The 16,330-nt window shown below is 41.4% G+C and overlaps 1 protein-coding gene across 1 annotated transcript; it reads left to right on the top strand.

Moving 5' to 3' along the window:
* Nucleotides 1-446: 446 nt before the first annotated feature.
* Nucleotides 447-8,687, top strand: MCM2 (minichromosome maintenance (MCM2/3/5) family protein). Its single transcript, XM_087401642.1, has 18 exons — nucleotides 447-514; nucleotides 634-863; nucleotides 954-1,141; nucleotides 1,590-1,678; nucleotides 2,023-2,212; nucleotides 2,379-2,598; nucleotides 2,797-3,004; nucleotides 3,094-3,228; nucleotides 3,349-3,540; nucleotides 3,652-3,824; nucleotides 3,935-4,123; nucleotides 4,554-4,670; nucleotides 4,758-4,842; nucleotides 6,667-6,810; nucleotides 6,960-7,085; nucleotides 7,256-7,438; nucleotides 7,531-7,692; nucleotides 7,814-8,687. Exons 1-18 carry the CDS (start codon nucleotides 512-514, stop codon nucleotides 7,925-7,927), a joined length of 2,748 nt encoding a protein of 915 aa, XP_087257768.1. The 5' UTR covers nucleotides 447-511; the 3' UTR covers nucleotides 7,928-8,687.
* The last annotated feature ends 7,643 nt before the right edge of the window (nucleotides 8,688-16,330 follow it).

Below are 16,330 nucleotides of genomic sequence, written 5' to 3'. Positions count from 1 at the left end.
CCACTTAAGGTTCATGCCACATTTTGTGGCTTCTCTTTAGGCACTAGTTCTTCCACATCTTCTTCTTCTTTGATGTTTATTCTTATTACATATTGTTTTCTTCTTATGAAGGTTGAGAGGCTCTCACCTCTCTCTCTCTCATTCAAATAAGCACCTCTGTAGGAGTTAAGTGCACATTGGGATTTTGTTCATTCCACCATTTTAGCACTCGCAAAAAGGGCACTTTGAGAGCCTCTTGCTAATGATTTAGCAGGAAAAAATCATCGTGCTAACATTGCAAAATAACACAAGTGCAAATCACTATCTTTTGCAAAAGAGGAATTATCTCTCACATTTGGGATTTGGGACGCCTTCGAGAGCTGACGTGGCGGGAGGTTTCCCGCCAGAAAATTTCCCGCGTCTGTTGTGGTCGTCCCCGGGGGCCTTATTTCTCACTCAGATCCAGCTTCTACCTGGCTTTCCATTGCCCTCCTCGCTCTTTGTCGGCGGGATCGCGTGCTACCTCTCAATTATGGTGCCTTTCCTGTCTCCGCCCTTTCTGCTTGTGCTGCTTCTTCTCGTTTTCTTTTCTTAACGCCTTTGCGTCCAAGTTTTTTGGCAACGCTCCCTCACAGTCTTATCCCTGCATTCTAGGATGCTGCTGACAACCCCTCATCTCATCCTTCTACCCCTGGATCCCCATCTTCGGTTGGGAACTTCAGCACTGACCGCCTCCCCCATACCACAAGTAGCCCCCGCCGAAGGAGCTCTACGCATTCCGTCTCCGATGAAGCCGAAGTTGACCCCGACGTCTTTGGAACAGATCCTGGAGATGAAGAAGAAGACGAGGGGGAGGATCTTTTCCATGACAACTTCATGGAGCAGTATGCTTTCATCGTTTTTCTTCTTTTGCTCGCTTTTGTTTACTCCATGACCGAGCAATTTTCCTGAACTTGTACCGTTTCCAAATTCAGGGATTATCGACCACTGGGAAGCCAGGACCGATATGAATCCCAAGATATTGATGATGAAGTAGAGGATGACCGGGATTTGGACCAAATTATGGCTGACCGCCGAGCCGCGGAGGCCGAGTTGGATGCGCGAGATGTTACCCGTGGTGTGATGTTCAATCGAAAACTTCCTCGCATTTTGCACGACCGTGGTATGTGACCTTCTACAAGTCTCCTTCCTGCGTTGAAAAACTAAAGTTGAAGATGTCTGAGCTCTCATTTTGCCATTTGGTATTTGTTTTGTCGTGATTTGTCGCACAGACGGTCGTGAGTCTTACTTTTTGACACTATGGAAAAGAATTTCACGCGCGGCTTGAACGACTGAGTATTTTTTTCGCTTCGATTCCTACATTTCTGTCAAAGCTTCTTCAACCTCCTGTGAAAAACTTTTTATGCTGCCTGCCATGCATTCGTATCGTGGGAAATGCGGGTCTCATGCATTTGCCTGTGACACCGAATTCCATCTTTGAACTTGAGGACCGGGTTCACGTGAATATATGGCTATTTGAGATCCAAAACTAGCATCCGAAGTGGTTTTCGTGAGTCATGTCTGAAAATACCCCGTATACGTCAATTTGACAGACGAACTGCCTGTTTTAGATGATGATTCTGAGGTGGAGTACAGGCCGCGGCGCAGAGCACGTGTCGAACCTCCCGTGACTGATCAAACAGATGATGAGGCTTTTGAGGTTTGTTAGCAGGGTTTCTTGTCTGTGAAAATTGAAAGCATCTGTTTCGTTTCGACTTTGAGATAGTCAAATATAAAAGTTGTACTTGAATCTCCGCACAAAGAAGCTACAAGTAAGAATTTCACAATTGGCATTGTACAAGTAAGGATTTCACAATTGGCATTGTGAATTCTTACTTGTAGCTTCTTAGTGCGGAGTTTGGCCAATTGTGAATTCTTACTTGTAGCTTCTTTGTGCGGAGATTGTTTGTCCAGCCTTCTGGTGCGTCCTTGTTAGTTAACAGGTCTAGGAACTATTCCGTTCCTGCTGGTCTTGATAGGAGGTTCCGATCTGTTCTTTTGTAGGAAGAGGAGGAAGATGAAGCTGAATATGAAATGTATAATGTGCAAGGTAGTTTGAGAGAATGGGTTGCCAGAGATGAAGTCCGGCGCTTCATTGCCCGCAAATTCAGGCAGTTTCTATTGACATATGTGAACCCCAAGAATGAATCTGGAGAACCAGAATACGTGCGGCTAATTGATGAAATGGTAGCAGGTGTGGCTAAAGCCTCGAGAGAGCTATACCGCAAGAAACACTTGATTCTGCTAGCACAAGCACACTGAGTTTTGTGTGTGTGTGTGTGTGTGTGTGAGAGAGAGAGAGAGAGAGAGAGAGAGAGGAATCGCAAGTAGTTGCTGATTTGGGCTTCCTATTCATCCAGCAAATAAGTGCAGCTTGGAGATGGACTACAAACAATTTATACACACGCATCCTAACATAGCCATTTGGCTTGCCGATGCGCCTCACTCAGTCCTTGAAGTCATGGAGGAAGTTGCTGTGAACATTGTATTGAAGTTTCATCCTAATTATGAGAAGATCCATGACAAAATATATGTTCGAGTGACAAATCTTCCCGTTTTTGACCAGATTCGCAACATCAGGTGTGCAATCCTGCCCGTAGCCTATGTTCGTACAGCAGGCCAATGGACACAGTATCAGCATGCTTCGAAGTTATTCATATCCGAAAATCAAGTCTTCTAGTTAGACTTCAGGGAATTTGTGCTGCTGACATCATTGCATTTTTGAATGAGTTTTGACATACCCGCAGAGGGCTAAGCGTGCATATTCATGATTTGCAGGCAGGTACATCTGAATACTATGATTCGAATTGGAGGTGTCGTAACTAGGCGATCAGGTGTTTTTCCTCAACTACAGCAGGTTAAATATGATTGCCACAAATGTGGGACAATTCTGGGGCCTTTTTTCCAGAACAGTTACTCAGAAATCAAAGTCGGGTCGTGCCCCGAATGCCAGTCTAAAGGGCCTTTCAGTGTAAATATTGAGCAGGTATAATCAATGAAACATTATAATGTACCGCGTGTTAGATTTTATCCTGCTGGAACTCGGCTTATTTTGGTTAGGTGTGGAATTTTCAGACAATTTACCGGAATTACCAGAAGCTTACATTGCAAGAGAGTCCTGGCATTGTTCCTGCTGGGAGACTTCCACGGTATAAGGAAGTGATTTTACTGAATGACCTCATTGATGTTGCCCGACCCGGAGAAGAAATCGTAAGCCAACAGTGCAGTGTTGTAAGACTAATTTGGAATGTTACTATTGTTCTAATACTTGCATCCTGGTTAGGCATAAACTCATCGTCAGTGTCCCCTTGTTCTTTTGCGTTGTGTCAGGAGGTTACAGGTATATATACAAATAATTTTGACATGGCCTTGAATACAAAGAATGGGTTCCCAGTCTTTGCTACAGTTGTAGAGGCAAATCATATTAGCAAGAAACAAGATCTCTTCTCAGCGTATAAGCTAACTGAGGAGGATAAATCAGAGATTGAATTGCTATCAAAGGATCCTCGAATCGGTGCACGGGTAAAGATCTATTTCTCTAAGCACTAGGATTATCTAGCAAGTTATATGCGTGTCCCTTTACCCAAGTGAAAACAGAGCGGCAACCTTTCTCATGTAACGCTTAACCTGCAGATAATCAAGTCCATCGCCCCATCTATATATGGACATGAAGACATCAAAACAGCCATAGCGCTGGCTATGTTTGGAGGGCAGGAGAAGAATGTTCAAGGAAAGCATCGGCTGAGAGGAGATATAAACATCCTCCTTCTTGGTGACCCTGGCACAGCGAAGTCTCAATTTCTGAAGTAGGTATCATTGTCAGCATTGTTGTTGCCTGTTTGGCTCATGTACCCTTTTTCTTTTATATTTGTGCTTGCACTTCTCTTTTGGTAACAGGATTGGAGGATTTTGCCAGATATGTTGAAAAGACTGCACAGCGAGCAGTATACACCACTGGCAAGGGCGCCTCAGCAGTTGGACTGACAGCAGCTGTGCACAAGGATCCCGTGACACGTGAATGGACCTTGGAAGGTGGTGCCTTGGTCCTTGCTGACCGAGGGATCTGCTTGATTGATGAGTTCGACAAGATGAATGATCAGGACAGGTAAGTACATCCTTCTGATGGAAAAGCAACTCTTAATTGGCTAGCTGACTTTACTTTTAGACTTGCTGTCTTTGTCCTGATTTAATATTCGATTGAGGCTCTGTGCTGTAATCTCCTTGGTAAAGGATAACAGGCTTGCAAGGGAAGTCATGTAAAGAGAATACTTTTTACTGATCTCTGTGCTGCGTTATTTCCTCCTTGAAATTTTTGCCTAGATCTTCTTCCTTTGCTAAATTTCTCCTATAGCTCATCCTGACCGTGATTCGCTTTCTGGCTAGACATTGCATTGATTCTGCAGAAAGCAGTATATTCTGCAATTGTCCTCTCTCTCGCGCGCGCGTGCGCACTCTTTTGACTGTTTTCTCTATTTAAGCTGATGTGGAACTGCAACATTAACTCAGGTTGTTTGGCTTATGCACATTTATTGTAGGGTGAGTATTCATGAAGCCATGGAGCAGCAGAGCATTAGCATATCCAAGGCTGGAATCATAACCTCACTACAAGCTCGCTGTTCTGTTATTGCTGCTGCAAATCCTGAGGGTGGGAGGTCAGGTCTCCATAGTGTGAGATTCATATTGATGCAATTCTCGCTTGAAAAATAGAGTTATCCTCATGCTGTTTCCTCTTGTCGCAGATATGACTCGGGGAAGACATTGTCTGAGAATGTGGAACTCACTGATCCTATCTTATCACGATTTGATGTCCTTTGTGTAGTGAAGGTGCGTGATGTATTACAAATGCAATTGCTAGGTGCTGAGATATGTGAATCAAGTCGAGAACATTCCCTACTTGATGAATGTATTGTCATTTCCTGGAAAATGTGTCGTTGATTTTCATCAATTATCCATGTCTTCTTGCAAGTCACAATGGACCATCTTTTTGCAAAGGTGTCATCAGTAGTCTCCCATGAACGCTCCCTTGCAGCATCTGGAGAAAGTCTTGGGAGGTTGCCATGTGTCCCTCGCAGTATCTGGAGATGTTTTTGCTTGCAGAAGTTGAAGTATCTCAGATTTTTTAGGCATTTTGTCTTGGTTACTCTTTAGCTGAAGCGGTCAAAGAAAATGTTTGTGGCTGAATGAGAACTGTGAGTGGCTTCGATTGACTTTGATAATAGTCCTAGTTTGTCATAGGCAAGGGTGATCTTTACCAGTTCCAAAGTGTTCCGAAGGAGAGAAAATTGGCTTTTCAATATTGTTTGAAAACAATAGAACGATGGTTTAGAAACTACCTGCATGATACTTATAGCACACATTTACATGCTAGCAAGCATAATTTCCGTATTAGTAATGAATTTGCATGCGTACTGCATAATAATATTGTGTTTGTCTTTGTTGTGTTCTGTTTATTTAATGAATTTGCATGCATCAGTACTGCTTAGTAATATTGTTTTTGTCGTTGTTTTGTTCGAGTGGTTTTTGCAATAGGACGCTTTTAATGTGGCTTTTCAAGTCTCATGCAAAAGTCTTAGAGCCTGTTCACATGGGAGCTCAGGTTTGCAACCAAGCTGTCCCTGTCGGCAACTGGGTTTTTTGCTGGCCCCTACTCAAGGGCAGGGCTCAAGTAGCAACCAGGTTTTCCCTCCAAACTGCCACGCGTGAACCCATATTGAAATTCCTGGTTTGCAAACCACCTCTCACGAGTGAACATGCTCTTACAGCCGCTGCAGCTATTAGCAAATAAGAGGGTTATGCTCATGCTTATTGTATCTGTGCTGCAATTGTGTGGCTTAATCTAGATATTCTTCTTGGTGCTTGAGTAACCACTTCACTCAAGCTCTTGGATGATAAGTCATTATCGAAGCCTAGGGCATGCATCAGAACAAGCTGCATATGTATTTGTGGAATCAATATGTGTTTTCTCTATCAAATTTGTTTTTGTTTTGTTCAATTGGTTACGTTTACCGGATGCTTGTGGCTCTCCTAAGAGTCTCGCGTTAGCTTCAGACGTACCATGCTTATTGCAGAGGAAGAGATTTGATATATGTCATTTTTCTAGCTTGTTTGAAGGTGTATCCTCAAGGATGGCTAAGGGGAACTGGAACTCATGAATGCCTAGTGGTAGATGTAGAATTGAAAAGGGGGAAAGTATAAAAATGAGTGAAGGGTTTGGGAGGTACACCTGTGGGATAAGTAGGTAAGTTTGGGTCCAAACCTTAGGAGTAGGTAGATTTGCTCTGAGGATATCCGGTCTTGAAAATTTGAAGAGAGTGGAGAGAACAGAGCTCAGCTGTGCTTTTGAATGTGGCATCTGTAAATGTTAGAAGTAGCTTTTAAAGCCTTTTCCTCATTTTATGAAACTGAGCTGCAGTTTGACTCGAGTTTGATCCTAAAACCAGTCCTCAGCTTGTTTGAAAGTGGGAACGCTGAAAGTACCCGAGTACCTTGGGCTTCTGAGGTGTTTTGTGTCCTTCCATTGGGTGCATCATGCCTTGAAACGTCATCGTTGTATCTTGACTGCACATTGCAATGTAGCTTTACTCGCTCAAAGTCAAAGCAAGAATTGAGTTCCACCCTGTGCTTATGGCATCCCTTTTACCTCTCCAGGATATAGTAGACCCTGTGCGGGATGAAATGCTGGCAAGGTTCGTTGTAGATAGCCATTTCAAATCTCAAAAACGCTCAGAAGAGACTAACGCTGACGCTAATGTGGAAGAGCCAACACCGTCCTCTGGCGTATCTGATCCAGAGGTACTGTTTCTGCGAGCGCTTTGGAATTTCGCCTCGAAAAGTGGCATCGTGGTGTGATTCTAAAAACATCTCTTTTTTTGGCTCATGCAATGTACTCGATTGCGGAATCGCAGGTTGCAAGCCTAACAATGACAAACCTCCCTATGCAGGTACTTTCTCAAGAAATGCTTAGAAAGTATGTGACGTACGCGAAGCTGAATGTTTTCCCAAAATTGCACGATGCGGATCTTAACAAGCTGGCGCTAGTCTATGCAGACCTACGCCGTGAATCTATGGTAGGTTTCTGAGCGAGTTAGGTGAAGCCGTGAATGGATTATATTTCTCGTACGGGCTTTCTTGTTTCCTGCCAGTTGAAGTAACCGAGCATAGTAACGATTCTAACGAAGCTGTTTCTGGGAACATTTTGCACTCTGGAAGAATTTACGCATATCTTGCATGGCTGCAGCATGGCCAAGGAGTACCGATTGCAGTAAGGCATATCGAGTCAATGATCCGTATGGCAGAGGCACATGCTCGGATGCACTTGCGTAACTATGTTATTGAAGATGACGTCGATATGGCAATCCGGGTTCTACTGGATTCGTTCATTTCTAGCCAAAAATACGGTGTGCAGAAGGCTTTGCAGAAGGTGAGTCGGAAACAGCCTGCTAACCGTCGGCTTAGAGATGATATTCGTTCCTTTGTACTAATAAGAAACATTGACGGGTCTTGCTCTGACAGAGTTTCAAGAAATATATGACGTACAAAAAAGATTTCAATGAGCTTCTACTTCATCTTCTTCGAGGTCTCGTGAAGGATGCAATACGGTTTGAGGAACTCATGGGTCGTCCGGATGTTCCTGTAAGTCAAGTGCGAATTAAGGTGGAAGACCTGGAAGCTAAGGTATTCATTCCCCCGTTCAGTACTGGCCGAATGTTCCCGGTCGATTTATGGATCTACACACTTATATGCGTTTAGAAAACTAGTCCTGGTCGAGCTTCTAATATTTCGAAGGTTTGTGCAGGCTCGGGAGTTTGGGTTTACAGACTTGAAACCTTTTTATAACAGCAGACAGTTTGTAAACGCTAACTTTACACTGGACACGGCTCAAGGTGTTATCAGGCATCCCCTCGCTTAATTTTTACGCTCAGTGACCCTTGTAATACATATCAAAATGTTGCAGATCTTTTCACCAGGGAATACAAAAATATTCAAAAGAGTCACCAGGTCTCCGATGTTGGTGTTTATATGATTGGTGAAAATAAACGGGAGTGGATTGTCGTCAGGCGAAGAAGGTACTCGCTCGAGGTTAACTTACAAAGCTTATTAGCATTGCCATAGCAAATCAAATAACGACGTGTTTATTATAATGTGGGGTAATCACGGAGCTGCCAGAGTCAGACAAATTTCGGAGAGCTTTCTGGAATGTGGTGTCTGTTGCTAGAAGGTGAAGACGGAGTCAGACATGCCATCAATTCATAGATCGAGAAACAGATTAGTATAATGGGTGAGGTGCCTACTATGGGGGAGCTTCGTGAATTTTTGAATTGAGTGAAATTACTTTTGAAGCTTGTTTCATGGGGAAGGTGACCTTGTTGCGGTGTGTATTAGTAGCTAAATGATGCTGGGCAAGTATGCGAGAATTTTGGTGCTTGCAATATCTTGGAGTCGCTTGTTTAGTATTGATGAATTCTTATTTGGGGATTGTTTGATATAGGTGTAGTCGTCAAAGGGTTAGGGAAGTAATTGTAGAAAAGAAGGGCATCTGCAAAGTAATTGTAGAAAAGAAGGGCCTTGCAAATGCAAAAATTAACAAGTATAACTTCATCTGGCAAGTTAAGAACCTCCTTTGATGTAAGTGACTGGAGTTGTGATGGCACTTGTAGAAATGAGTGGGTATGACAATGCCTCCTATCAGGGAATGATGCGTTTCATTAACCAGCAGCTTCGAAATGTCAAACAAACGCGAATATGATAAGTTGCTTTTGAAGAAAAAACGTTACCAAGTGGCAAGTGACAATTGAACCAAAGTCATGGTTGGAAAACTAGTTTCACTAAAAAAATCTCACTTCTCGAAATGAGAGAAGCGTCATACCATACAAATGCAAGTTTGCCACCTTTCATAAAACAAATCCTCGAGCAATCTTTGAACATGAGGTCTTCCAAGAAGGAAAAAGGTTATATACCAAGTGGTTGTGATATCATGTAGAAAGAACTAAGAAAGGCTAGTAGAAAGAACTAAGAAAGGCTACTCAAATGTGGGAGATGAAGAGTGGATTATCCAACTACAAAGTTAACTTTATTCTCTATAACACTCCAAATGTATACATGTTTATACAAATGCTTGGGGTCATTATCCGCAATTGGGTTCCTCATCTCTTCATTCACTCCCCACACTCTATTGGTTCACATGCATAGCCAATCTTACACATACAAATGTCTTGCTCCACATCACAGGAAAGTCAATCCCTAATGAGAGACAATGTCGCAAATGTAGTGAACTCGGATATAGTGATTGAGTGTCACACTAATTATTGTATTGTATGCATTAAAAACATAAAAAAATGATGAGAAAAGAGGGTATTAAAACAAGAGTATTTAAAATAAAGTCTTTTGAGACTAAATGGGAAATGGCAACATCTGTTTGAACCATCTTAGACTTCTTTCCGAATCTCACATTCTACTTTAACCCTATATTCTATGAACTTGTCTAAAGCTTGAGACTTCGTTGATAGAGTATGTAAGAAGTTGATGGTGATTTTATATATTTGATGATTTGAACATAAAGGGGAATCATGATGAGAATATTGAAAGAATGAAGACTATGTTGAAGATGGAGTTAAAAATTATTGCCTCGAACCTCTTCATTACTTTCTTGGCATTGAGATTTGGCATGAGGAGAACAACACATTTGTCTCACCTGAGAAATATTGCTTGGAGATATTGCATTGATTTTGAATGGAGGGTCGAAAGGTACAATAAAAGTCAAGGTGAAATTGAGCATCAAAGAAGTTACCCAACTAGTAGAGACTTGACCCTTTATTCAACAATTGGTTAGGGAGTATACTACATTTTGCTAGCACTCAGCCTAACATTGCTTTCTTGGCCAATTTGCATCTATGCCAAGGGAGACACACTAATAGGCATGCCTACATATTCCCCAATACTTGTATAGCACCACAAGATATGGAATCACCTATCAAAGTGGAACCATCTACCTTGGGTATTGTGATTCAAATTAGCCTGAAGACGTGAACAAACGACGATCCACATCCAAATACTACTTCATGATAGGAGGTGGGCAATCCCTTGGTTGTGCAAGTTTCAAACCATCATGCTTTGTTTTTTACAAAAGCAAAATACCAATTAGCGTTCATGTTGTCACATGAATCTTTACGGCTCAATTGGATTTTGAAAGACATGAAGGCCTTCCAAAGTGATGAAGTATGGATATTTATTGCAAAAATGAAAGTTGCATAGCGATCGGGAAGAACTTGGTGTTCCACACCAAGAAATACACATCGAGGCTCATTACCACTTTTAAGTTAATAGAGGATGGGTTGATTGAGTTGATCTACTATACGATGGTGGAAAATGCTGGACATTTTCACCAATGATTAGCTTCGAGAATAGATGGAGCATCTCATTCAACACTTGGGCAAACGACTATGTCATTTTGATGAAACGGGGTGCTAGAAATCACAATGCTATGTGAGTCTCGATTGTTGAGCATTGATTGCCAAGTCATCAAAGGGAACTTGGGCGAAGGACTATCCACATCATTAAATCTAGTACAAGTGTCAGACAGTTCAAACAAGGTCCAATCAAACAAAAAATGACACATTTGAGCTGGATTAATCAACAATAGGTGCCACATCATGATTCAATGTGTTCATATGATTGCTTTTGAATGAATGCCAAATCCATTGAGCCTCCATCAAATATAGGTTGAGGGGATACATAGGCTCCTTAGAATCTCTTCAAAAGGGAGGAGTCTTGAGTTGCACACATTAATGTGGCAATGAGTGAGAAGCCATTGAAGGTTGAATACTTTGATTGGTTGCTAGGTGTGAATCGACCTAACCTCCACAAGTATCTATGACACTAGTCACGTATTTGTAAAAGCATTGCATCGCTTCAAGGTTAGAGAGGAAGGGAGCTCACCCTATGTATAGAGGTGGATGCTTGTTTGTCAACAATTGCCTAGAGACTTGCACTCATTTAAGCACTCATGTTAACCCTTTGGCAACAAGGATGACATAAATGCACAACAGTCACCCTGGCATATCGCGAGTGGAGCCTCGATATCTCAACACCAAATGTATTGGACCAATATAAGATCATTGTGTGTGTGGAGTAGTGGCATAGTTCCGCTTGTAACAACTTGAGCTTAAAAGTAGATTTGGTGGATCTAATAAGATAGGGATCGCCAAAACACTCTCAAGAAAAGATCTTTAAGTACTTGCAAAATCATGATCTACAAAGAGCAATACTAAAATCCTTGACATACACTTGGTGTTGGAGAGAGAGACTAAAATCCCTAACATATACTTTGTGCTAGAGAGAGAGATTCTAGATTCCTAACATACACTTTGTGCTAGAGAGAGAAAGACTCAAATCCTTGACGTACAGTTTATGCTAGAGAGTGAAAGTTTACATTTGTTGACATACACTTTGTGCCTGAGAGAGAAAGCTTACGTTCCTTATTGACATACAATTTGTGTTGGAGACAAAAGGACTAAGATCCTTGATGTACACTTAGTGTAGGATGGAAGCTCAAGAACATGTATAAATCTCTTAATACAAAGAAGCTTCTAATCCCAAAGTTTAGTTCACTTTGTGTTCATATGATTGATCTCCTCATTCACATTCTCACTCAATGCTATCAACATGTGGTAGCATGATCGAACCTTGCAATCTCCCATCCACGTCCCTTCTCCTCCGCTTCCCTCCCCTTCCGCTTCCTCCTTCCCCCTCCCTTCTTCTGGAGACATATTGTACTCCAAAAAGAAGAAGCTAGGAGAGGCTTCCCTTGCAAAAGTAGGATGAGCTGAATGACGAGTGGTAAAGTATCTCACAAGCTATAGAGGACATCATAGATATTGTAGAGTATGATGCTACTTAATGCTAGTTGACTAAAACTATGTGATTTTCATAAAGAAGCTACTTGCAATGTCACAACAAGTAGACCTTCACTCAAGCTCTTCCATTCAATCAATGCATGGGTTCATAGTTGCAAGTATACCAATAGCTTTGTAATCCTTACAAACAGTACAATCCCCAACACATGAGGTGCGCACATTTATCAATGTTCAAATGAAGGTTATCATTCCAAAGGGGGTACCTCCGACCAAACAATGATTCATGTAAAGCATGACGTTCTCAAAGGTAATGAACACTACAAATCCTTCAATAGTACCCTCAAGCACTTACAAATAGGGAATTGCATGGACAAATACATTACAAAGAAAATCTTATCAGAATAATCCAAGCGGGCCCTAAACTATTGGTTCATGGAGTGAACAATGAGACAAAGATGAATCACAATGAACACTTCTTTATTCATGAGTGGTTACATATATAGGCAACTTCCTCCATGTTGGTAGATCCCAGATCCACAATCATCTCCATGATTATCTCAATCAGTCACCTCTTATGATCACTCCAAATCCACACATCACACCAACCTGACATACCTATTGTCAAGTCACTAGAACTTTCTAGCACACCTATACTCACACACTCCTTGCATAGGACTCCTAGCCCATAGGCACACACACACACATACATCAATCTGTCCTTCATTTCCCTCCACAAATTGATGACCTCATCCCTTAGCAGAAGTACATGGGATGCTCCATGGCTTGCCCACCATCATGTGGCAACACACATGGCCCCAACCTGTGACTCACTCCTAGGACTCTTGGTTTACAACTGGGAGATAGACAATGACTATGTATGGAAATCCCCATGAGTCTAACAAGGAAAAAATCTCAAACAAAAGACTAACAATCATTTAAGGATGGACTATCCATGGCAGAGAACCATTTTTGACCTCACACACAAATAACTTAGAAAACATATGGGTCCTCACCCTTGTCAGAATTGACTTGGGTGTTGTAAGTAGTGAGAGCTTTAACAGCCTCTGGTTATTCTTCTTCTTCTATCTCTGCTTCTTCCACAAGGTTTGTTGAACATCTGTTCTTTGCATAGCATTCTTTTTTAAAATGTCCAGGTTTTCCATAAAAGTTGCACTTCATTTTGCTCTTGCCCTTGACGTTGCTTTTGGCCAAATTTTTATAAATTTTGATCTAGCAATTTGCATCTATATGGTGAAGGTGATTTCTTTGTTCAGAAAGATTGATCTTTTGTAAAGGGATTAGACACTGCCATTAAATTGGTAAGACCTTGCCAAATGGCCTCCAAGATCAAAATGGATAAGTTTAAGGGAGAGGGTTTTCACACTTGGTAGACCAAACTAAAATTTATTCTCATGAAAAAGGGGATTTGGAAGGTGGCTAATGGAAAAGAATCTAAACCTACAACTAGGGAAGGAGAAGCTTCATGGCTTCCTAAGGATGAAAAAGCACTAGCCATAATTGCTCTTGGATTAAGTGATTCTTTTATCCATCACATTGATGGTTGTGAGATTGCTCATGCTGCATGGACTCATCTTGAGCATGTTTTTAGAGCACAGGGGAGATGTTCTAAGTTTAGCTTGCTCATCAAGTTCTTTGATTTAAAATTGGATAGAGGAGAATCCATCTCTTCACATTTAAATTCCATGAAGAGCATACTGACTCAGTTATCTGGCATCAAGTTTAATCTTGATGAAGACATTGTAATTGCTTACTTAGAAGCCTAACTGAGGAATATGGCACTATTGTTACCACACTCACCAATATACCTGAAATTAGTTTGATGAAAATTGAGGCATCCCTCTTGGAGGAAGAAAGGAAAATCAAACAAAGAATTGACTACAAAGAACATAGTTGTTTGGCATATGCATAACTAGTTGGCTTCTCCCACAACCTCTTAACTGGGATCTTCTTTACCTTGTACTTTGTCCCTGTAGTCTTCTTAGCATTGGAAGAACTTTGAGAACTTGGCATGTTGTCGAGAAATCAATATCAACTGAACTTCAAAGAACATTCTCTGAACTGAAAAGCAATCTCTGAATCTCTGAACTGTGCTTTAACTCCTCAAGCATCACCTTAGCATTTAATGTAGCATCAAACTTCAAAAAAATGTCTAGAAATGCTTGCAAAAAACAGAGGAACCTTGGAGGCTTGATACCTCACTCCACATAGCATCCAACTTGGGACTTTTGCTGCACAATTAGAGGTACATAGGAAGCAAAGATTCAATACAAATCTAAGGTGAAATGGCCCGTCACACTACCCGAGGCAACAACATCTTCTTCAACTGAGAAAGCCATGTCTTCTCTAAAACCGACCATTTGCTATTGACCATTTGCACTCAAATTTCCCCAGTAGGTAGCTCATAGGGTCGCCTAAGTTATCCTCAAAGCATTTGAGGAATGGTGGCTCCAACAAGCTCAATTCTCAGAAATGGCGTGGGATGAAGAAAGAGATGACACGAGCTGTAGAAGCTTTAGTTCCATAATTCCTCCCAGGTGGAAGTGCGCCCTAACGAAGGGAAGCTACAGCAGAGAGGACATGAGCAATGGTGGCTTGTAGGTGGAGAATAGGGTTAAGGCATTTCAAGAAGGAAGGTAGAAGAGAAACTCCATTTGGGGAAGAAGACAAAATCTTCTTAGAATCTCGTAGATTCTCTTCCTAGGCAGTAGCATTCTCAACCTGGCTCTGATACCACATGTGGGTTCATGGAGTGAACAATGAGACAAAGATGAATCACAATGAACACTTCTTTATTCATGAGTGCTTACATACATAGGCAACTGCCTCCATGTTAGTAGATCCCAAATCCACAATCATCTCCATGATTATCTCAATCAGTCACCTCCTATGATCACTCCAAATCCACACATCACACCAACCTGACATACCTAACTGCCAAGTCACTAGAACCTTCTAGCACACCTACACTCACACACTCCTTGCATAGGACTCCTAGCCCGTAGGCACACACAGAGACATACATCAATTTGTCCTTCATAAACTACTCTTAACATAATATGTAAAGGACGGCATCTACACCTTAATGGTTTTGTAGCCGAGTAAAAATGAATGCACAATAAGCTTTCCAAGAAATTCATATTATATCAAAGTGCCCATCATAAGCAATTACAAAAATGGTGTAGTCAACAGCTTCCTCTCATGCAAGACATTACACGATCCACCCTAACTAGCTTTTAAGCTCTTCTTTACGTTAAAACTTCCTTTTGTAGGTTCTTTTGCACTTGGGTAAGAGGAGGTCTAAAGCTTGGCTTTTTTTAATCTCAAAGAATCATTGAAGATGGCAAACTAATTGCTCCCACTAATAAGGGCAAGGCATCACAAGAACCCACATTACAACATTGCTAAGAGAGTAGGAACAACATAATATCTCCACTAGGAAAGTAGGGACCTCATAATACCCTTTTCTCTAAGAAAGTAGGGCACTCTCAACCTTTAAAAATATAATTTATTCATTACAAAACACATGGGACATTTTGGATTGCAAAATTGAAATCATTGGAGCATCTTCAAAATTACAAACAATAAAATAATAGACTCCCTTTCTATGATCACTTGCTGACTCCAGAGGATGTTGCATCCTCAAGGCTAAGCGGTAGCATATAACACCGAGTTAGAAACTCTTTGGGGCAGTTAGAGCAAACTCTGCCCACAACTATAACTAACCAATGGATCTTCTAAGAAATTGGTCAACAACACTCCTTCAAAGCCCAAATGTCATAGGGAAACCTTCATATTGCAACACCAATAACTCTTATGGCTGTCGACATGCGCATGACTTGGCAATCAGCATGGTTTTCAAGTGATCTCTTTCCTAGACACCTTGGTGTGCTAATTTAAGCTTCTTGTCTCCATAAGCTCATATTAAGTGAAATGTTCCTTGAAGCAATTACAGACAATACACTGCATACAAAGCAAGATGACAATTGTACATCATTACATCCTCAGGACACTTTTTGGTTGTCTCAACCCACTGACGGACATTCCAAACACCCTTCTATATGTGCACTCATTTTTGGTTGTCTCAATCCACTGATGGACAAACGCCCTTCTATATGTGCACTCATTTTGTTCCAACCTTTTCTTTTAGTGCTCTCTAAGTGAACTCTATTCTTTATTATCAATGCAGTATCCATTCTTTGGAGATCCTCTATGGCTTATACCTAGATGAATCCAAGAACATTCCCAAACTCATCCTCTAAAGACACAACATAGTGCAGTTTCAATCTCACGATAGTGACTCATAAGATTGAAAACCATAAACTCCATCACACATAGCAGGGACTAGCTACTATGACATCCCCACTGACGCCATCAGTGCCCAACAATGGGTGTAGACCATAGTATAAAAATATGCTCTCACATATACAAATCCACACCCA

Source organism: Dipteris shenzhenensis, chromosome 30, assembly GCF_047967505.1.
Source record: "Dipteris shenzhenensis isolate YYH24624 ecotype China chromosome 30, Dip_SZ_1.0, whole genome shotgun sequence".
Lineage (NCBI taxonomy): Eukaryota > Viridiplantae > Streptophyta > Polypodiopsida > Gleicheniales > Dipteridaceae > Dipteris > Dipteris shenzhenensis.
The sequence above is the reverse complement of the archived record's forward strand: the minus strand, read 5'-3'. Positions and strand labels throughout refer to the sequence as shown.

Coding starts and splice junctions, on each gene's coding strand:
- MCM2 (XM_087401642.1), top strand. Junction 1,679..2,022: donor CAGATGATGAGGCTTTTGAG/GTTTGTTAGCAG, acceptor GTTCTTTTGTAG/GAAGAGGAGGAAGATGAAGC. Junction 7,439..7,530: donor TGCAGAAGGCTTTGCAGAAG/GTGAGTCGGAAA, acceptor TTGCTCTGACAG/AGTTTCAAGAAATATATGAC.